Genomic DNA, 22,459 nt, shown 5'->3' on the forward strand with positions numbered 1-22,459 from the left:
ACGAGCCCCAAGGAGTGCAAGTTTTTTAAGGCTGTTATCGCGTGACAGCAAGTGCGTCCCAACGAAGTGGCGCTGGGCGACGACCGCGCTCAGCAACTCTGTTGCGCCAAAGTACCTGCCTTTTAAGGCGATAGCTTCAAGGGCCCCGTTACGCAGTGAGCACGGCGTCGGCGGCATGTGAGTTGAGCGTGAGTGGACCGTGAGCGAAACGTGTCTACCAATCACAGCGCGGCGCGCGCCGCCTTTCTACCAATAACACAGCGGCGTGGTGCTTTCTACCAATAACAGCGCGCCGCGTTTCTACCATCCACGGCAGCGGCGGCACCGGCCCTGCGGGTGAAAGAAAAATGAAAGAAGCAGTAAGCTCACCTTCCTGCATAAGCGTTAGCCGCAAGCGTTTTCCGGTAAAATTTACGGTTGCATAAGCTGCATTTGCTGGAAAGAAGCAATCAGGAAACTTTGATAGCTACCGCGTTGCACTCCAAAAGGCCTAGCTTAAGTGTCCTCCAAATTTTTTATTTGGCCACCTCGTAGATTGAATCGTTGCAATGAGTAACGATTGTGCATGCTTGCAGAGTCTTCTGCGTGTAGAAAAGTATGCATTGCTTTGAAATTTAGGTCAATGAACGTAATAAAGCCTCTAAAACAAACCCACAATAACGTGTGAGTACACAAGCACGAAGATCAACCAAATCCATGTACTAATCACCATTCCCTTGGTGGCTGAACGACTCCCAATCTACCTGGACGTTCATCGCGTCTGAGGGAGGTTAGTGCCCGTTCTACAACCACATTTCCCAACAGAGAACGTTGCGGACTTTGTGGTGCGCGCAACGCAGCGGAATCAGCTTGAATAAGAACAAACAGCCTCGCCTCTTTCGTTCGAACGGTTTCGCCTACCAGGAGCACTCGATCGGTAACTGGAAAAGTTAGATATCTTTTCGAAGAGGCCGAAAACGCCGAAGAACTTGGGAGCCTCTTAGTGGAAGATGCCGTTATGGCCAATATGATTCTCACTATAAATCAAGAGACTGTAGTCTGAGACGAGGCTAAATACATCGAAATCTACCTCGGAAAGAATGAGATGAATCTAGGCGTACTATTTGTCGAGCGCCATCCGGGGAATTGTCATTGTCTGAAATCTACTTTGGGCATCCGAGATGCATTCACTGTGAAGGGCGTCCCATTGTCTTTTACCGAGCCGCCATCAAGATTTGCCGCCGCGACCGACGGGGATCTGGGCGCTCACATGTTCTATGCATGGCGGTGAAGTACCTGAATTGTAGGCCTCCGGGGGACTTGCGCTTACATTTTTAAACACCGAAGCCCTTGCTGAGGCTACCGAGGAGTTCACTTACATGGGCATATAATTTCCATCCTGTAGATAATTCACTGTAAATAATATCACTTGTTTGTGTAACATGCTGCTCTTTAAATAATATTAATACTGCGGAAACCTCACATGATGGCGAAGTTGCGATGCAGCTCTTCGATGTTGGCCTTCAGATAAGAGAGTCGTTACACACATATGTTCGGAAAGATGGCGCAGAAAGCCTTGAGATAATGGTCCGAGTGCAATTTTTGCATTATTAATTTTTTTGTGTATTCCGCTGCCATTGAAATGCAAGTCCCGTCCCGGGCTCGATTCAAGTCGGTCACCTCGTGCTCGGCAGCAGAGCGCCATAGCTGCTGAGCCACCGCGGCCAGCGGTAGTTCAACTGGCAAACCACCGCACCCGTGATGCGGAAGATGCCGGTTCGACCCCAATGTGCGGGAAGCTTGTTTTTCTCGTGTCAATTTCAATTCCCGCTTCATTGTTAATCGTGTACACTTGAATTAAACCTAATAGATAATTTCCCCTACCCTTTCCCTGGCTTATTTGTCTGTATTCTTGATACGATTGTCGCCATGGCTACCGAAGTTTTTCCGGCGCGCCATGTGCCGGTGCGGCCTCGAAGGCGAAGGCTATAAATAATTAAAAAAAACATCGAGCCTTTGGTTTCTAACTTTTACGGAAACTGATATTTTGCCTATAATTAACACTTAGGATGGCCTGAAGACGCCTCCGCCTGTGCATGAGCAGCAGGGTATCGTGCAGCCACCTACTCTTTCGAGTTCAGTTGAGCTTATTCCTTTAAAGATCCTTGCGTTGGGTGTATTGCATAAGAGGTTTTATTGTATGTAAGCGCATCGCTGTTTTATTGTATAAATTCTGTTAGCCTCTGGGAAAACATTGATGCAAAGCTAATAGATGCAACTTGATGGGGAAGGCCGTTCCCCTCTGATGCGGTCAGGAAGAAAAATGAGGCTGAAAAATAGCAATAGCAATAGCAAACGTTGTTGGAAGTCAGCGCTGTGCATATCGTCTTCGCAGTCCTTGCCTTTCGCACTGTACGTTATTTTTGATCATGAATTACCAACTAGCTCACGCAACCACCCTAGTTCACTTGAAAAATAGCAGTTCGGGAATGGGGGCGTGAAACTTAAACTGTGGGGTTTTACGTGCCAAGACCACGATCTGATTAGGAGCTTCGCCATAGTGGCGGACTCTGGATTAATTTTGACCAGCTGTTCCTTAACGTCCTAAATATAAGTATGAGGGACGCTTTTTGGATTTCGCCCCCATCGAAAGACCTTCGCCAGGATTCAATTCCGCGACCTCGTGCTTAGCAGCGCAACACCAAAGCCACTATGCAACTGCGGCAGGTTATCGGCGTGAGACTTGCAGAGGAAGGCCGGTGTGCTTTGTTGTATGCGTACGGCGCACAATGTCGAGTGCCTGACACCGTGCGCTGCAGTCAAACTTATGGGAAAGGCAGACGCTGGCAACGCGACGAGGATGAGAAAGAAGCGGTAAGTTACTTTGGGCTTCATGACACACTGGTGTTCGCAACACTGTGCCACAGAACAACTAATGCACAAAAGCTGCGTTAGTCTCTCTCTCTCTTTTTTTTTTTTGCTACGCTTCGACGAAAGTGAATGATTGCCGAAAGGTCGTGGTGCACGGCCGATGTGCATACCTGCTGAAGTGATTATTCTTCATCGGTGTGTAAACGTAATTATTTTTCAGACCCTTCTTGATTTAATGGGAGATAAGAAGACCCTTGACCTGCCAGTCTACACGTTTCTGGCCGCTGCGTGGAAGGAGTTGGCATCAGGGCAACAAGTGTCTGCTCCTATTGCGGCCAGCACCTTCAAGTAAGCCTTCTTTCTTTTCTCGCCACTGTCAGACTTCACTACTTTGAGGCGTAGTGGAGATGTTCCCAATGACTTCTTTCTTCTGTTTTCATAAAAAAGAAAGCGCTCTTAGTTGTCATGCATTGATAGGTACATAAAATACGTTGTCTAAGCTCATCCCGAATCCACTGCATTGCTTTACTGCCGCATGAAAGCTTACGCTGCGAGGGCCGGCACGTGTTCGCAACACTGTAATTGAACGCTACTCTATTGAAACACTAAATGAATTTATAAACGAATAAATTATTTTTAGCTGCATTTCAGTTCATTTTGCGTGTATAGATCGACTGCTAAAAGAGAAACTGAACGCCAAAATTCATTTCCTAAAATTTTGCACAACTATGCCGTTTTTGTCGAGCAATGTGACGTCGTAGATTTTGAAGTATTTTCTGGTATCCGAGCTCTTGTGTCGCTGTGAACGTTTTTGAGACTCTCCAAGTTCAGCGTTTTTGCTTATTCAGAATACGACGCGGTTCATAGACACCGATACAAACGTTGGAAGGCTATTCAACGTCTCGTTGACGTTCGTGAAAGACACTGTCTTGCTCAGTGAGCTGGGGGTGAGAATGCGATGTACGAAGCACATCATTTATTCCGAGAGGCCCGCCGCGTCTCATACGACGGCGTCAGCGTGTTCACCCAGACTCAGTGACAGCGATGCACGACCTTGGCTACCACGCAAAAAGAATGCGAGAATGCACCCCTTACCTACCTTAGCGACAGTACCTTGAGCATCGGTACCAGACCTATATAGCTTCGGGCTCGGCGCATATTTTTAGACTGCACTTTAACTTCCGCGGCGGCCTTCGTAAGAGGCTGTAAACATGCAGGATACAGAGAAGTGGGAATAACTTGTTGAGAAAGATGTCTTTATATACTAACTAGTTGCGTGCAGATGCTCTAAAACTGATGATGTCACTCTGCAAGCTGCTGCGGCACCTTGAAGGCAGCGTCGCCACTCGTAGTTGGTGTTTTTGCGTCTTTCTCGGTCTCACCATACCTCCTGTTACGCTCAGAGTGGCTTTTCTTCTTGGTATTGCCCAGGCGAAATTTACGAACACAGTTCAAATAACTTCTCACTTTCTACCCGTTCGCCTTTCACCAAAACTTATAGGGCCAGTTATAAAAAGCTCAACTGTAGGCATAGCTTGCGCAATGTCAGTAAACCGAGCAGATGCACCCCCTTCTCGCCAAAATTTGTATTGGTATACGCAACCCTCCTCCCCAAATTGCTCCCTCCAATTACGAAAAAAGAAGTTACTACGCCCCTGGCTGTAGTAAAACCTCTAAATGAAATAAAAGTAGCGTCATCTCTTCAGCTCCTATTCCTGCGCCGGCGTTCAGTCTCGCTTCTGTTGACTGTGGTTCCCCCTATACGGTGCTGAACTAGCAGAGGCTAGCAGACGCCTTCCGAAGACGCTCTCCGCGCGTCTCTCTTCAACGCAAAGTAAGCGGGGAGAACACAAAGCGCCAAGATGCAGCAGCACTCGGCAGTCCTTGCCGGCATCGCATATCAAGGTACGTAGGTTTGGGCCCAGCAGGTTTGGTCGCGGTTCATAACGGTTCGATGCAGACGAATAAGGCGCTAAAGCGCGGTAACAGTTTATAATGATCGGAAAATGATCAGCGCACCTGTTTGTCTACGTAACGTCACCGCTTCGTAATTTAAGGCGATACACTCGAAAGGTGCTGTTCGCATACACTCAGGCGAAACACAGACAACGCCATAGAATATATGACTTAGTCGACAAACAGCACGTGCGTTTGAAGACTATACTTGATTGAAGTCGGGCACGAAACTTGCATATATACGCAGAACGACCATGCGGCACTTAGGAGAGCGAAAAACAAACCAAGCCGCATACAACAAGTGGCAGCATAGGAGATTAGTGATGAGCGAAGAATCGCTTGCCTACCCCACAAAGCCGGGAGCATTGCATTGGGTTTAAGATAGCCCGGCTCATTCTTTTAATGCCAGACCATTCTCCGTGCACTGTATCGCTTGGCAGACGGAATACCCGAAGGCACAGCAGCGCGGCATCGTGAACACGGAACTATGCTACAAAAGCACGAAGGAGGCGCTAAAGGCGGTGTCTGCGCACGCAGCGCGCAATGTTTGCCACCACGATGGCGGCGGAAGCAAACGACAAGCAAGAAAAAAACACGCGAGAATGCGCGCCGGCGTTCGACTAATGGGAGAGAAGGAGATTCTTGATGATGGGAAGGAAAGGTTGGGGTAAAGTGCAGCGCAGTAACTGTCTCTCAGCAGAGGACACCTCAACCGCGCTGCACAGGGGGTAGGGAATGAAAGTAGAGGGAGAGTCGACTAATGGGAGGGTGAGCGTCGAGGGAATGCGTAGGAGAGGAGGACGGCATGCTGTGCCTTGCGATACATCGGAACTAAGAATGCTTCACCAGCACACTTGAGGCTATTACGGGTGCTGATCACGCCTCGTCATTCACTCAAGGCAGCTCGCTTCAAGACAGCAACGTCGCTCCTACTGACCGTCACGACGAGACCACTGATTCGAGGTGCTTTTGTGCCTGACGATTTCTCGGAGCAAAGGATGCTTAACCGGCAGACATGCAGCTGTCACGGGTGCTGTTCACGCCTCATCCTTCACTTCAAGACAACAACGTCGCCCTCCCACTACCGCGAAGGCCGGTCTCCTGATCCTGACCGAAGAGGCCACTAATTGATGACAGCGTCATTGTTAAGGACTCCCGGGGAAAGGAAGTCAACAGCGGGTTCACAGTTTGCCACGTGGTTTCTCGCATTGGGCAACGGTGGGACTTGACATGGGGAAACGGGGGCGGCGGGCTCATTGAGAGCGGGCGACGGTGGGATATTGAGATTGGGCAAGAGTGGGACGATTGGGAACGGGAAGGGGCTAACGATTCGGCATTTGTGATTGGCCAGTAAATTCCGTCAAGGGACAGAGGGAAATAAACGGGATAAAAGGGCATCAGGACGGCTGCGAAGAGGACACGCTAGGACATGCAAAGAGTCTGCACGTCTGCCACAATATGTTAAAGGCACAAACGATGATAGAACGAGGTATCGAAACATGCATTGGAGAGCCTAATGCTCAATTGGACGCTCTCCTTCGGAGGTGTTACCACTGCAGCATCAGTTAATACGGCCCCCTTGCTGTCGGTGCAGACAGCTCCGACGCAGATGGCACACACAACATGGCACAGCTCATCACTCAAGTAAATATCCGCAATCGCGGCCGGGATGTGGGGAGAGCCCTCCCGACCGTGATTCTGTGGAACTGCCGCTCTCTTAAGAAGAAAAAAGGGTACATGATTTTACGCTGGGAACTGTTGCATAAGTCTCAGAACCGCAGTCCTGGCATTTCAGAAGATGAACTGCTTCATGCCACGCTTACTATACTACGAGGGCTATGGCTTCCCCGAAGACACCGATCCACCTGCGTGCACAGCTTTGTATGTGGATTGAAGACTCACCCACACAAAGCCCGACACTGAGCCTTGGGGTTCGAATATTGCAAATGTTACTGGATGACGGATTCAACTCACGCCCGAAAGAATAATAATTGCTTTTCACATGTACATACACCCAGAAAACGCATGAAGGACGACTAAGCGTGCCTCGGTAGACTTCAGTTTCAGCCATCATTTACGGAAGATGTATCCAAAGTATAAAATATTGGAGGACGCTTAAAGGGAAGCTGAAACACTTTTCGAAAAAAAAAATGAGTTCTCTGCGGTATTCTACAGTTTTGAGTCCCTTGAACACGAATATCTGGTTCAAAAAGTGCGGAAATAAACACAAGCGGCTGTTTTTTTCAAAAAAACGTGCACCAGCGCCTCAGAGCATCGCGCGAACGCCGCTCTTGCCCGTGATTGGTCGGCGCCGCTGTGACGTCATTCGCGGCAGTCGCCGGTCGGCGCCGCCGTTTCAGAGAGTAGCACGCTGTTCTGTTCTGGCTTCATAGCTGAGTTGTAAGCATTATGGAACGTTATCACTGTACCGGACAGCTTGTATTTTCGCCGTACATGTTCGAACCGACAGCCGATACGGAAAAAGATGGCGGCAATGGCGGGAACGACGATGTTGAGTGTGCCAACAGCGAGAGCGAATCTTAGCTGGTACGTATCTTTCTTTTTTTCATGTAGCTGCACGTTCCAATAACGGGAGAAAAAATGCGCTAAAGTGTGACTGAGAACTTGCTGCTGGAAGAATGCCGAAGCACTAACTTCTCATTAGATTGTAAACCCGCCGTGGTTGCTCAGTGGCTATGGTGTTGGGCTGCTGAGCACGAGGTCACGGGATTGAATCGCGGCCACGGCGGCCGCATTTCGATGGGGGCGAAATGCGAAAACACCCGTGTGCTTAGATTTAGGTGCACGTTAAAGAACCCCAGGTGGTCAAAATTTCCGGCGTCCTCCACTACGGCGTGCCTCATAATCAGAAAGTGGTTTTCGCACGTAAAACCCCAAATATTGTTATTATCATTAGATTGTAAACACGGGTGCAATTCCGTGATGTCAAGCACTTTGCCGCTGCTTGTCTAAAGTCCCGTGGTTTTTTTTAGTGTTGATACACGATCGCGAACATAAGTGCCGCGATTCAAAGCGCGCACATGCAGTGATGCGAGGTACAGTCATGGAAGTTGCTTATCATACACATCCAGAGATGGCCAGAGGTATTATATGTGCAATATTCATACTATGGTTCGACGACTTTCCGATTGCAGCTCGGTCAAGAATCGGTATGCGTGCTCCATGCTAGTGTTGATATAAAGATATTAGGCAGTTTTAGCACCACCGTGTGGTAAACACGATAACTGCAACCGTACGTCGAATGTCACTAGGCAAGCATATACTCCATTTCATACCTCAGGTGCAACGCTGTGGAAGCTACGCACGAAGTCCGGTCACCAAAATTTATTACTGCGCGCGTTTCCGTCTATGCTTCGCAGCGTGCCAGCGGCGTTTGCTCGCGCGAGCATGCACGTGAAGCTGCCGCGACGGGCAGCTTCACGAAAGAACAGTTTACGAAAATCGCAAAGGAAAACAAACGTGAGTGGCGCGGCTGCAGGTCTCTCGTAGCATCGTTCAGTGAAGCGCAGGACGGAAAGAGGCATGCCAACACATGCCAGCATGCCGGTCCGGCAGCTCGGTCCCCGCGAATGACGTCACTCTCGCCGGTTCTCTCCTCTGGCAACCACCTCACCCGGCGCTCCGAGAAGCGATGGGGGGCGTGTCCGCGGAGGTGATTTAGAAAGCGATTTCCGCCCCTTATATTAACAAAACGAAGAAAAATAATTCGGAACCGTAAATTATTAGGTCTGTTCTTCCCAATCCCAGCAATTCATGGAAATTGAAAACCATTTCAGCTTCCCTTTAAGCTTCGCCTTCAAGAGTGGAACGCGATAGCGTTATCGCACCCCGTTCGCACCGCCCACTCATTCGCTCGGCATGCTCTTGAGTCACACAAAGACGAAACGTGTGCCTGAGCACGCGGAACGAACCAAAGAACTCGGTGTCTCTGAGGGAGAAACGATCTACGCGAGCCAAACATCGTGATTGGCACGGACAGCCGGGCCGCGACGCGCCATGAAGGTGGACGCGATCATGGGGCCGACGCCTCGATGGTATCGTCCTCTAGAAGCGGGCGAGTGGCGCGCCAGCTGTAGGGGCAGCGCCGTACATTGCGAGGAGGGGTCTTCTGTGTTTGGCGCAAGATGGCTGTGCGTGCGCTCCATGCGCAGAAGAAATGTAGCGGAAACGTACTTTCCTACGCGCTTAATTACGACTTCTGTAATTTACATGCTCATAATTACCTATATACACCGCAGTATAAGTTTCTACGCCACATTTGTAAGGCAACACCGCATTCACTAGAGGCTCTTTTATCCGGCTCTGAAGCATCGAACTCAAGGCTGAGTGCTAGCTCTCCGTCTCACACTCCGGAGACCCTGGTTCGATTCCCACCCAGCCCATCTTGCAAGTTGTTTTTATTTATGAATTGCCTTCCGCCATTTTCGCTCACTAGATAACGTTCTAGCGTTAAACGTTGCCAGGTTCATATTCCAATGGCGGCCTGTCCGGCAGAAACCTGGAGGCTTACGAAAAGGGTTCTACTCAAATTGAGGACGACACAACGAGCTATGGAAAGAAGAATGATAGGTGTAACGTTAAGGGATAAGAAAAGAGCAGATTGGGTGAGGGAACAAACGCGAGTTAATGACATCTTAGTTGAAATCAAGAAAAAGAAATGGGCATGGGCAGGACATGTAATGAGGAGCGAAGATAACCGATGGTCATTAAGGGTTACGGACTGGATCCCAAGGGAAGGGAAGCGTAGCAGGGGGCGGCAGAAAGTTAGGTGGGCGGATGAGATTAAGAAGCTTGCAGGCACGGCATGGCCACAATTAGTACATGACCGGGGTTGTTGGAGAAGCATGGGAGAGGCCTTTACCCTGCAGTGGGCGCAACCAGGCTGATGATGATGATGATGATGATGATGATGATTTTCGCTCATGGCCAACGCCGCCGACGCCGACGACACCGGCTTTTGTCCGACACGAGCTCCTTAACACTGTCGCGTTAAAATACTAACCTGTGGAGACGTCAATGCTCAGTACGTAGCCTGGAACTATAAGTGCAGCCCATGCGGTCGTCGTATAATGGTAAAGTTTTACCACTATGGAGTAGCACTCCTTAATCTGCCGCAATCCCTTACGAGGCTCAGACAGGACACAAGACACGCAGACACGACGTCAGACCTAACATAGTCCTCGAGACCCGCAACCTTCCGATGGAAACTTCTAGAGGACCCTCTTGGCAGTGACCATCTTCCATTCGTGATCACAGTGAGAACAAATGGTTCCTCGTGCCGCCCATCGTCTTACAAGCGAGATCGTACGATTACGTACTGGGATAAATATCGGATGCTGGTAGAAGAAAACGGCTCAATCAATAATCCTGACTCCTTAACGAAGGCTATGACGCGTGCCAAGCGCACAGCAACGAATACGCTGCGGGTTTCTTCGAACCAACCAGATCCGGATAGGCACCGCCTGCATCTATGGAACCGCAGGATCAGATTTTCGTCCTGTTATTGAGTGAAGGGGTGCCCCCGGACACTATGAACTAAAGTGCGCTCTCTACAAGCGGAAACCCAGAAGTATACGGTAGAGCTAATTCCCGAGCCTCGGATGCAGGCCTGCAAGCAAATCAATGGACCGACTTATTCAAGCAGGACGTGGATATATCGATATCTGTTCTTGGGCACCGTAAAACCTCGGATAGCGCAGCCCGTGTTGCGTTGAAAGAAGGCATCACCAATGCCGAACTCTCAGAAGAAGCGGCAAACATATTTTTCCTTAGCCAAATAGTAATATAAACACAACATATGCGAGGGACGATGCCCAAGATGGACACGACGATCTAAACCAGCCCTTCATGGCCAGCGAGCTCGAGGACCCCATACGCAGAATGAATACCCGTAGCGCTCTAGGGATTGATGGAAGCACGGCCGCGCACATCAAAATCCTTACCGAAGATTCGAAATTGATTTTCTCGCGGAGTTTAACCGTATGTGGAAAAGGGAAACTCTCCCACAAGAATGGCGCCATTCGATTGTTAAGTTTATTCCAAACTGCCTGGGAATCTTAAGACCAGTTTCTCTCACATCATTTCTGTGCAAACTTTTGGAGAGCATGGTGAACCCGAGGTTAATATGGTAATTGGAGGGAAATTGCCTTCTGCCTCACCATAAGTACGCATTCCGGAGAGGTCTTTCTCTTCGGCATATTATGCTCCACCTAAAACAGGACGTGCTCGATACCTGGTCGCCGTGCCCTCGCATGCATGGTTGTTGGTGTGGACGTCAGAAAAGCTTTCCATAGCCTTCCCCACGCCTCTATCATGCAGGCGATACAAGAAATGGGCATCAAAGGCAACATGCAAAACTTTATTGCCGTGTTCCTGGAGGATAGAATGTTTCAAGTTCAAGTGGGCAGCGAGCTCAGCTCCTATCATCGTAACGGGGTTGGAGTCCCCCAGGGAGCCGCAATCTCCCCAACATTATTTAACACCGTCTTAGCAGCTCTTCCTGCAATACTAGAGAAAGTCACAGGCATTGAGCACGCTATTTACGCACATGATGTGACGCTGTGGACTACGCGAGGCTCCATGGGAGAACAAGAGGAGGCCCTGCAAACGGCGTAAAATAACATCGACAGCTTCATGAGTGAGATTGGGCTTACGCTGATGCCGGAGAAGACAGAGTTTCTCGTTATTCATAGTGGGAAAAGGTCAAAGTCGAAGGACGAGGAAAAATCCATCGTCCATCTCTCGATCGGACAGACATCCATCCTCAGGAAGCGGGTCGTCCACACACTCGAAATGTTTTTGGACGAGCAGTGTATATCCACAACGTGGTTAAACCGAACAGTAGTGGTCACTACGTAGGCCACCAAATCCTCCGCAGGATCGTCAAGCGTACAATGGACGTTAAACAAAAAGAAATGAGACATTTTGTGCAGGCTTTCCTGCGCTCTCGCATCCTGTTCACCCGATCATTTTCACCCCATCACTCGGACACAGCTACGTACCCTAGAGCGCCTCAACAACGAGGCAAGGAGAGTAATGACAGGACTGCCAAAGTACACGCCATTTCCTGCACTCTAAAGCTGCTGCGTTTTAGGTGACATCGCTGATTCTATTTCAACGTACAAGCATACTCATGCGAGACGCCTCGAGTCCACAAACGCAGGAAGGGCCACGTTGATTAAAATTGGGCAGGTCATCACTAAACTCCATGCTCTTCCGCGCATAGCTCCCCTTTGGGTGCACGTACCGCTTGCGGATCCCAAGCCACTGCCGAAGAACGTGGAACAAGATGAATTGGCAAGGAGACAAGCCCACGCGAAACGCCATGAGAAATATACGCACCAATTACGCGAAGGCAACGACCACTCTGGCAGGTGCCATATACTCTATGTGGATGCTTCTATTCGATAACTACAGGAGTAGCCATTGTTCACTCCGGCGTGGACAAATATGGATGTAACCCAACTGGGCAGCAAACTCCACCTCACGAAATATGTCATTCACAGCTCTACGGCAGAACTGCATGCAATTCTAGGTTTTGCCAAGCATGCTGAACACACTGCTAACAAGTTTTCTAGAAATGCTAAGCACTACTAGAGAGGGTTTACAGATTCTCAAAGTGCTTTTAGAGCTTGTAAGGGCACTGGCACAACCTCTGTTGTAGTCCAACAACTCCGTCTCCACGTGCATCGTCCGCGTGACAAAAGTCATGATTTTCAATTACACTGGATCCCGGGGCACATGGGTGTACCAGGAAATGAACGGCCCCATCGACTAGTGCGCGCCACGCTGTTATCGGCGCAGTCAAACCACCCGAACAATTACTGAACAACGTACCTGAAGACACGGAAACACACAGTCAGTGGTACGTTCCTATGGAAGCAATAGCTGAAGCCAAGCGTCAGCGGCGCAGCTATCTCCTCACAACATCCGACCCCATGGACATTCTTGCCCTTCCGTCCCAGGCTGCTACTCGTCGGCAGCAGGTTCTGCTCCGGCAGGTATACAGACTGGCACCCTCCTTGCTCCCCTCCTCGTGCAGCGTTTTCGCAGAAAAGAAGACCCTCGTGGCCTGCAACTTTTGCGTGCGAGTACCTGCAGCTTCTGTAACATACAGGCTGATCTCGAACACTTAAGCTGGGACTGCCCGCTGTGTTTTGGCCCCAGGCAAAGGGGCTTTGCTTCGCGCCCAACGGAATGGAAACTAACTTCCCTGCAAACCTGGACACTACCGAGACCTGCTGTGTCTCGGTAGTTCTCTGGCCTAACGAGCTCTGGCGGCCACTGTACGAATTCCTGGGTGATCCTGAGGCTCCAACGACTGGGACCAGGCTTCCTCATCTTCACGGTACAAGGAAAGCATGAGACTTCATGATTTATACAATTAAGTCTCCCCTATCAATGTTTCCCTTACCTTTTCACCCCGCCACTTCCGAAATCAATTCGCCGCCGCCCTTTAAAGGCAAAAATTTGAATAACGATATGTAAACAACTACAACATGAAGCAGCAGGTTGTTCCTGTGTCTGGACCACGTGGTGGCTCTGGCGCGGGTGCGTGACCCCATTTCTTTCGGTACGATTAGCGTTTCACGGGAGCTTCTCGGCTGGCGTTCCGACACTTTACACGTAGAGGCATGTTGGAGCAATGCGAGGCGCGCGGTGTATCTTTCTTGGGTATTTATGTGTAGTGGAAGGGGAAACGCCGCCGCGGTAGCTCAATTGGTAGAGCATCGCACGCGACATGCGAAGGTTGTGGGTTCGACTCCCACCTGCGGCAAGTTGTTTTTTCATGCACTTTAATTTCCATTAATTTATCATTACTTTATTTCATTTATTAAGCACATGCAATTTCCCCTATGTTGTACTTGGTGTCAGTGTTTGTTGGCTTCTCATTATATGACTAATAAATATCGGGTCCCTCGGTTAAACCCCCTTTCTTCTCGTTTATTACATAACGACGGTCTCGAATCCGGCAACATTGATGCCTTCAGGCAGCATGTGTGGGTTTATTGACCAGTTGCCTTCACCCGTAAAGATCACGTTCTCGTGACGCCTGCGGGAAAAAAGACGTTCCACGTCCGCCGCCAAGGTCTGTGAGTGGGGGCGCTGGCTAACACTCCCAGGGTTCTACTAGTACACATAAATACCCAAGAAAGTGGATGGGGAAACGCCGCCGCGGTAGCTCAATTGGTAGAGCATCGCACGCGACATGCGAAGGTTGTGGGTTCGGCTCCCACCTGCGGCAAGTTGTTTTTTCATGCACTTTAATTTCCATTAATTTATCATTACTTTATTTCATTTATTAAGCACATGCAATTTCCCCTATGTTGTACTTGGTGTCAGTGTTTGTTGGCTTCTCATTATATGACTATATATATATATATATATATATATATATATATATATATATATATATATATATATATATATATATATATATATATATATATATATATATATACATGAAACATGCTTCTGGGTGCGGGCGCTTGCACGGCGGGCGGGAGAAACGAAGAGGAACTCACACTAAAGCAGGGGATCTCCGGGAAGGCCTCTTGTTTGCTTCTCTTCTTTAGAATGGCGCAGCCTACAACGCATCGGCCTTACAGGTCCCCTCACAAGGTCTAGCCATCTTGAGCTGACAAGCGCAGAGCACACATTGCGCGCCAACGATCGTCATTGCAAATAATTACATCGCTACGCGCCGCGGAAAGGCCTGAAATTTCAATCCGAACGCCGTTTCCCCATTCACTCGTGGCGAATCCGCCCGGAGAGGGACGGTTACATAGTCGGGCCCCTGTGCCTACGTACTGGTGTCCGCAGTGGGACGTCGCTCGTGGTGACACGTAACTTCGAGGATAATTCAAGAAAACCTCTGTTATGTGTGCGATATGTTGCTTGAATTGACGAATTAGAGTTTAGGGAAATAATAAAACACAGAAACGGCATGTCTGCATGCTTTTTGTTTTACTTCGCATGAAGCAATGTAGGTGTACTTACGCTTCGTATGCTTTTTCCCATGATCATGCAGTCATGTGCGCAGGTACAGAAACTATGCCATTTTCTACCGTGTTCCATCGCGTGATCAGGCTCCGCGATCCGCTTGTTGTATTCGTGCAACACTGAAGTATACCGCTAGTCATGTTTCTTGTGCACAGCGCGCAAAATCGTGGGCTGCGCGAACGAGACAACAGCTCGCGCGCGGCGCGGTCAGCGGAAATGCATAGCGCAGGAAAAAAACGCGAGAAGAAAAAAAAAATGAAGGCGTATGTGGCACGCGATCCTCGAGGTCTGGTATGCGAGAACGCAGGGAAGGAATTTCGCTTGCAAAGGCTAGACGGGGCGAGTGAAGAGAGCGTCTTGCTTGGCAGTGGAGCCAGCCTGCTTAAATCATGGGTTCATGGCACTGAAATATTTCTATCTCGGCTATTAATGAGCCGATTGGAAAAACTTTTGTGGCAGAATGCTCCTTAGAGAACACGTAACAACTTCCAGCGTATAACCAAATTTGCTATGGGGACTGGTGAGGGGCCCTTTATGGCGTTGCAGTTGGGTCCCCCCTGCAAATGAACGCTGCACACGCTTCCTCGGTATGGAGCCCGTCACCCTATCACAGTCGCAAGTACCTACCGCACTGTCCGGGGACGGCGTCCAAGCCTCCTCAGCGGCTCCAGGGTAGCACTGTACTGGTAACCTCGTCTAAACCATCGCCTAGCTGGCACAACAGCTCCAAATTATGACGAGCGCCTTTGCATCCGTTGACTGGTTGCGCTGTACTTAGACCTCATACTAAGACAGCGCTGCAGCAGCTCCGTCTTCAACCCATCCGTCTCTGGCCCGTCCTTCCTGGGAGCGCTGTGCACGCTTCCCTTGGCGAGGACGTTTCCCCAGGCGCTTCTTGGGCCTCCAAGCCACCACGGCATGTCGTCGACGCTTCCTAGGTGGTAGAACGGGCTGCCGTCACTACCACAACGACCACGCTGTCCGTAGACACCACCCTGGTTCCTCGGGCAGCTGGACAGGCAGCCTGGCGGAAATGCTTTGCGACTTCCAACCGCCAGCTTTCTTGGAAGTCCGGGCGTTTTGCGGCCTTCAAAATGACTCCATTTTCGGGGTTCACTTTACCAATGGCTTGGGTGATCGTCATGCTTGACGGGAGCAAAAAAGATGGCTGGTAGCAAGAAAAAAGTCTGCCGTGCCGCCAAGGCGTGGCACCACGACGAAGACATCAAGCAGTGGTCCTGGAATGAAATGAGTGCAGCTTTGATAGCTGCTTTCTGCCCGCTTCCTCATGCCTGCGATGAAGCTGACCAGCACAGTTCTGCGCACGGCGCTCCGGTAAGCTACTGCTTCGATCCTGCGGCAGGTGCGCCCAGCAACGCCTCGATAGAGAGGTCTGCAAGCTACCCCGCCGCAGACGCTGGCTCGCCGGGTGTCGCCGTCGTTTTCACCCCTGTCGGTGGCACGCGCATGGCGACCATCTCTTCCACGTCGACCCACCCGCGTGTGGCGCATCACAAACCGACATCATCGGCTCCACCACAAGCTCGAAACATGCGGCAGGTCAGCGCTGCTACTTAAGCAGACTACGCCAGCTGAGCCGCTGCGACGAAAACACTGCGACGCTCGGAAGCCGCACCATCTCGCAGCTCCAGCGGCACCCCGGAAAGTGTTGGTAGATAGCGTCGCCACCTATCCCGCTGTAGCACCCGACACTATACTATAAATTCTAGAGGCCATGACCTCCTTACATTCTCGGCATTCGTTGACGTGGCCTTCGAACTTTTCAATGACAAGGCATAGTGAGGCACCGGCTCCTTTCTTACTAGACTTCCTACCACTCCAATCTCCCGACGGGGCCTCAGCCCACGGAAACGAGATACTTCGTAACCCTCCGGTGCGACGTTTCCGGGCCTCAGGGCAGCCCGAAGGCACAGCTTTCGCATCATGCTCAGCGACATCTTGCTCAAAGAAGCCGACGCAACCACCACAGCTGAAACAATTCTCGAAGGTGTTCCCGTGCGGACCAAATCTAGCTATCATACGCGCAAGAGACCACATGTTTCGGCGCAGACACAGCTGCACCCTGTTTGGAACCAACCACCTCCCGTTGGGCAACGACAGCGCTTTTACGGTTGCCAGCGACGCGGTGACCGGGAAGTGCGCTTCGTTCCATCATCGCACATGTCGACTCGGCGGCACGCGGCATTTCACCGAGTTCGGGCAATTCGAGTGCATTAGCAGCCCTGTGAACATGTTCCCGACGAGTGAGCACAAGATTTCAGTGCTTTCACGGCACGTCAGCGCGGCCGGCCGCTATTCAATGTCCAGTGTCCCAGGGCATGTGTTCTCATCTGTGGCGGTCCCGAAGCAGCCACGGCCGCCCACCAGAACCAACTTTGGCAATTTCTCTTTGCCAGAGCCATTTGCGGCAGCTTTGCCGAGTGTAATGAAGCAAAGGCACTTGTGTGCGGGCTCAGGCACGGCACAAAAGAGGAAGTCACAGTAAAGCAGGTTATCGCAGGGACAGCCTCTTGCCTGCTTCTCTCCACCTTTACAACACACACACGCGCGCACACACACGCGCGCACACACACACACACACACACACACACACACACACACACACACACACACACACACACACACACACACACACACACACACACACGCACGCACGCGCACACACACACACGCACACACACGCACACACACACGCACACACACACACACACGCAATCTAAACATTACTACAGCCAGTGTTCCCAGGAGCACATAGCCGCCAACATTTTTAGGCTGCACAATCTCCGGGACAGGCCCCATGATAAGTGGCTAGAAACAGACAAGTTATATGGAAAATTGGTGGTAACACGGTAAGAAAGGTCTTTAAAATGGCTTTCTGCTGGCGTTACTAAAGATGTTGTGTAGTTATTGCATGTAATTTCTTTTGCCGAAGTTAATTGGAAATTCGTACTGATATAAACCGTTTTCTGTTCCCCCAGGAGCGTTATCACGCCGGATCTATACATCTCGAAAGGGCACTACGCCTATCATGACATCGATCATATACTACCGCGCTGTAGACTCTTGCCGGCGACCTATCTGCAACCACCTCAACTTGACGGCAAGGAGCAAGAGATGTACTCCTTTGGCTTGGTAAGACCACATCGCTTGTCGCTCGGGACGATGTTAGCTAAGCATAGCACTGCATGCAAAGGCGAATTTATGGGTGATATAGGCTATAATGTTGCTCGCGACTCGTGTTTATGTACAAACATACTAATTACCCGCTGTACAGGTTCCTTCTGGGAAGAGGGCCTCTTGTGTAGACACGTCAACAGTTGTGGTAGGTGACCTACCAGCGATACCTTTAGGGAAATCAGAGTGTGAATTTGGCTTGTTCGATTAGGTTTATGGTAACAAACAAAACTTAGCGCCATGATAAGGGACGAAGAAGGAAGTGCTCGAAGCAAGTGCTGTCTCAAAACTATTTTTTATTCTGATCTACCGATAATATTGCGACGGATGCCTCATGCATCGGCGAAGACGTCGACAGTGGTTTTGCTGGTCTAACAGTGCGCGTGCTAATCGTGGACTTGACAGCAGGGCTATGTAGTCTTGCCAGTACTTTCGAATGCGTTGAAGTAAATATAATTTCCACGTAATATTTTTGGTGGAGGTTGTTGGTTCAGCTGGCAAGTACGGGGCGCTGGATCTTCGCAGGGGTTGCAATTCCCACATCATTTACGATGATGAAGGATCACTCCTCTCCTTGTCCATCAGCAATGCCTGTTCCGGGTCTAACAGTCCTTCACCTCACACATCCGCGTGATCCGTGGAAATCCACCAGCACCAATGGCGTGGACGTCTAATACTGGCTGGCCATGCACAAACGTGTCAGTGGACGTTATTGGTGGGAAGCGAACTGTCGTCTATTATTTGGGAGGCGCGGTGCGCGTGTAGGTTGAAATGCAGAAGGATGTGGGCAGCTGTAAGAAGCAGCTTCGCGACATCTTGGTAGTATTGGCACTTCGAACAAAGCAAACACCGTTCAACGCTTTGATCGACTCACCACCACAAATTCATGACAGCGTATCGTCCTCAACTCATGAAACTTACGGAACTTCAGAACCATGCCCTGTTAGACAAACTTTCCATGCATGTGTCTAACGGTCACTGCAACTTGGATAGTGCATTACCTTTAGCTACAGTCATCACATAGCACTACTCCCCTTTTTACAGTTTGTTCGGCCGCGACACCCTCCCTCCCTTGTCATGCGGCTCCCTTCTGATTAGTCTCGAGTACTGTGCACACACGGGGTGTCTGCCAGTGCTGGCATCACATGGTCACTTGCTCGCAGTTGTCCATCTGCCTCCCAGGTTGCTCAAAACACCTCTTAGGCAGAGGAGTTGCACTTCAGGCATGAATCCTTCGTCTTGCTTTCGACACCTTTGCGTCGTGTCGAACTCCCCGAGAAGCGTCTCTCCCACTATCACGGCTCATGCGACATCTTCCTTTAAGTCACCGAGGTAAGATTGCAGTTGTCCTCCTTGGCCCTCACACGTCTTCTGTTGGACCGGCGGCTGAAATTGTTCATCTTTCCCGACTGAAGTCGTACTACGATTCAGCTAGCTCTTCGCCTTGAAGGCACGTACACGGTGCTTTTGCCGCCAAGGCTTGTGTGAAGGGTAGTCTGTGAGTCGATGAAGACGACAACAATTTTGGCTGGCGGGATGCATTCATGCCGACCATGGCATTGGCTGCAGGGCTGTGTCATCTTGCGAGCCTTTTTGAATACGTTTTAGTAAGTATTGCCATGGGGATGAGAGTAGCCAAAAGTGATCGGAAATTATTTACAAAATATATACGCTGAGTTGCTGTTTTGCAAAAACTTATTCCAGGAAATGACAATACGAACACAGAGAGATGGCTGCAGGCTAGATGGCAGAACAACAACACGAGCGCTACCCTGATCATCGTCTTCATCGTCTTTCTGGCGCATTCTTCCATGCTCAACAGGATGCGTGCTTCAGTGCACGGGAATAGCGCGTAACATAGAGCCCCCGCCGGCGAGAGCGCCGTCTTGGCGCTTGAGGAGCAGTAGGATCGTGTCCGGCAACATAAAGCTTAAGTCCGGAGACGTGCACGATATCAGTGGCGGACGCGAGAGATGATCGACTGTCCAAGGGAGTGATCTCGTACGTGACATCAGTGATGTGGCGTAGGACCTTGTAAGGCCCGGGGTAGCGAGGAAGAAGCTTTGATGACAAGCCAACGTGGCGGCAAGGCGTCGAGAGGTGGACCAAGGGCCCAGACAGCAATTAACGACTCGGCGATGGCGATCGTAGCGGGCCTTCTGAGACAGCTGGGAGGGACAAAGACGATCCCTTGCAACCTAGCGAGCCGTTGCAGCCTGAGAAGCTGCATCGCGGGCGTAGTCTGTAACAGGGTGCACAGGTGATGGTAAAAGAGTCTCAAAGGCCAATGTGGGATGGCGGCCAAACAAGATATAGAAGGGGGGAAAGCCAGTGGTGTCATGGCGTGAGGAGTTCTAGGCAAATGTCACAGGAGGCAAGGTGCTGTCCCAATCACGGTGGTCTGAGGAAACGTACATGGAAAGCATTGTGTTCACCGGCAGTTGAGGCACTCGGTAAGGTCATTGGTTGGTGGATGGTAGGCAGTGTTTAGCTTGTGACTTGTGGAACACGAACGAAGAATGTCGTCGACGACTTGGGACAGAAATGAGCGACTACGGTTGGTGAGCAGCTGGCGAGCAGCGCCATGGTGAGGAATAACGTTGTAAAGTAGAAATTCCCCAACGTCAGTGGCACAACTTGTCGGCAGTGCCCGCGTGATAGCGCATCGTGTCGCGTAGTCCATAGCTACGGCAATCCACTTGTTCCCAGTCAGAGACGTTGGGAATGGCCCGATGAGATCAGGGCCGACGTGGTAGAACGGGACACCGGGAATCTCTATGGGCTTAAGAGGACCGGCTGGCGACAACGACGGAAGCTTGTGGCGCTGGCAGGACTCACAAGCAGCAACGTATCGGCGCACAGAGCGGTGAAGGCCTGGCCAGAAGAACCGACGCCGACGCGATCGTGCGTGCTAGTTGCCCCGAGATGCCCAGTGGTGGGGGCGTCATGAAGCTATTCGAGAACAGTGGAACGGAGTGTTTCGGTAACAACCAAGAGAAGCTCGGGGCCATCGGAGCTGGTCAGGAAACAGATCCGATGGCCGTCAGGAAACACGAATATATGTAGGGACGGGGCAGAGAGATGAGAGCGTAGACGGTGGATATTAGACCACAAATTGGCATCGCGGAGTTGTTCATTGCGTATGTCAGTCAAATCGGATATCGTGAAGACCAAGGCGTTAGAATCGTGCGCTTACAAGTCGGGAGGATCCACCGGACGACGGGATAGGCAATCCGCATCCTGGCGCATTCGGCCAGACTTGTAACGGACGTCAAAGCTGTATTGTTGCAGTTTCAGTGCATAGCGACCAAGTCGTCTAGTCAGATCTTTCAGGGAAGACAACCAGCAAAGCGCATGGTGGTCTGTGATGACCGAAAAAGTGCGACCGAACAAGTATGGCCAAAACTTGCCTAAAGCCGAAACTAGTGCGAGGCACTCGCCCTCAATGATCGAAAACTTCCCCTCTGAAGAGGAAAGAAGACGACTGGCGTAGGCGATGAGGCGGTCTCGTCCTTGTTGCTGCTGGGCGAGAACTTTGCCGATGCCATGACCACTGCCATCGGTGCAAAGTTCAGTAGGGGTAACTGCTGAAAATGGGCCAAGATGGGTGGTGACGTAAGTAAAGTCGTGAGCGTGTGAAACACAGTAACCTGTTCAGGACCCCAAGAAAATGACGTTTTCTTCTTCAAGAGTTGTGTGAGTGGACGGGAAACATCGGCGAAGTTCTTGACAAAACGTCGAGAATAGGAGCACAAGCCGACAAAGCTCCGCACGCCATTAGTGGAACGTGGCATAGGGAAGTCTTTGACAACACGAATTTTTTCTTGGTCAGGTAGCACGCCTTGATCACTCACAAGGTGGCCAAGTACATTGATTTATGGCAGCTAAAACGGCATTTGGCAGAGTTGAGCTGAAGGCCTGCTGGCCGGAAAACTTCAAGAACTGCCGACAAGCGGCTAAAGTGGCTTTCAAATGTCGGTGAGAAGACGATGACATCGTCAAGGTTACAGAGGTATGTTGACCATTTGCATCCACAAAGGAGGGAGTCCATCATCCTTTAAAATGTGGCTGGGGCATCACACAGTCCAAAGAGCTGTGTAATGTAGTTACACAGACCTTAAACTGGTAATGTCCATCGCATGCAACCAATGCGATCTTTTTACAGTCTTGATCATCGACGGATATCTGCCAGTATCCTAACCTCAGGTCGACAGAAGAGAAGTAGGCAGAGCCCTGTAGACAGCCGAGAGTGTCATCGTTCCGCGGCAGAGGGTAGACGTCTTTGCGTGTTACATTAAGTGGTGGTAGTCTACGCAGAAGCGCCAGCTGCCATCATCTTGACTAGGACGACCGGTCATGCCCATGGACTGCAAGCTCGCGCGTCTCGTTTCCGCCTGTGATTGGTCGGGCGCCTCGTGACGTCAACTCTAGTAAT

The 22,459-nt window shown here is 50.5% G+C and overlaps 1 protein-coding gene across 1 annotated transcript in view; it reads left to right on the top strand.

Annotated features, from left to right (window-relative positions):
* The window catches only part of LOC135900484 (uncharacterized), a 60,875-nt gene that overhangs the window by 14,326 nt on the left and 24,090 nt on the right, over positions 1 to 22,459 (top strand). Inside the window, exons 2-3 of the mRNA XM_065429970.1 lie at positions 3,071 to 3,198; positions 17,829 to 17,982. Coding sequence (XP_065286042.1) covers positions 3,086 to 3,198; positions 17,829 to 17,982 — 267 coding nt within the window. The 5' untranslated portion in view covers positions 3,071 to 3,085. The remainder of the gene's footprint in view (positions 1 to 3,070; positions 3,199 to 17,828; positions 17,983 to 22,459) is intronic.

This window comes from Dermacentor albipictus, chromosome 5 (genome assembly GCF_038994185.2).
Source record: "Dermacentor albipictus isolate Rhodes 1998 colony chromosome 5, USDA_Dalb.pri_finalv2, whole genome shotgun sequence".
NCBI lineage: Eukaryota > Metazoa > Arthropoda > Arachnida > Ixodida > Ixodidae > Dermacentor > Dermacentor albipictus.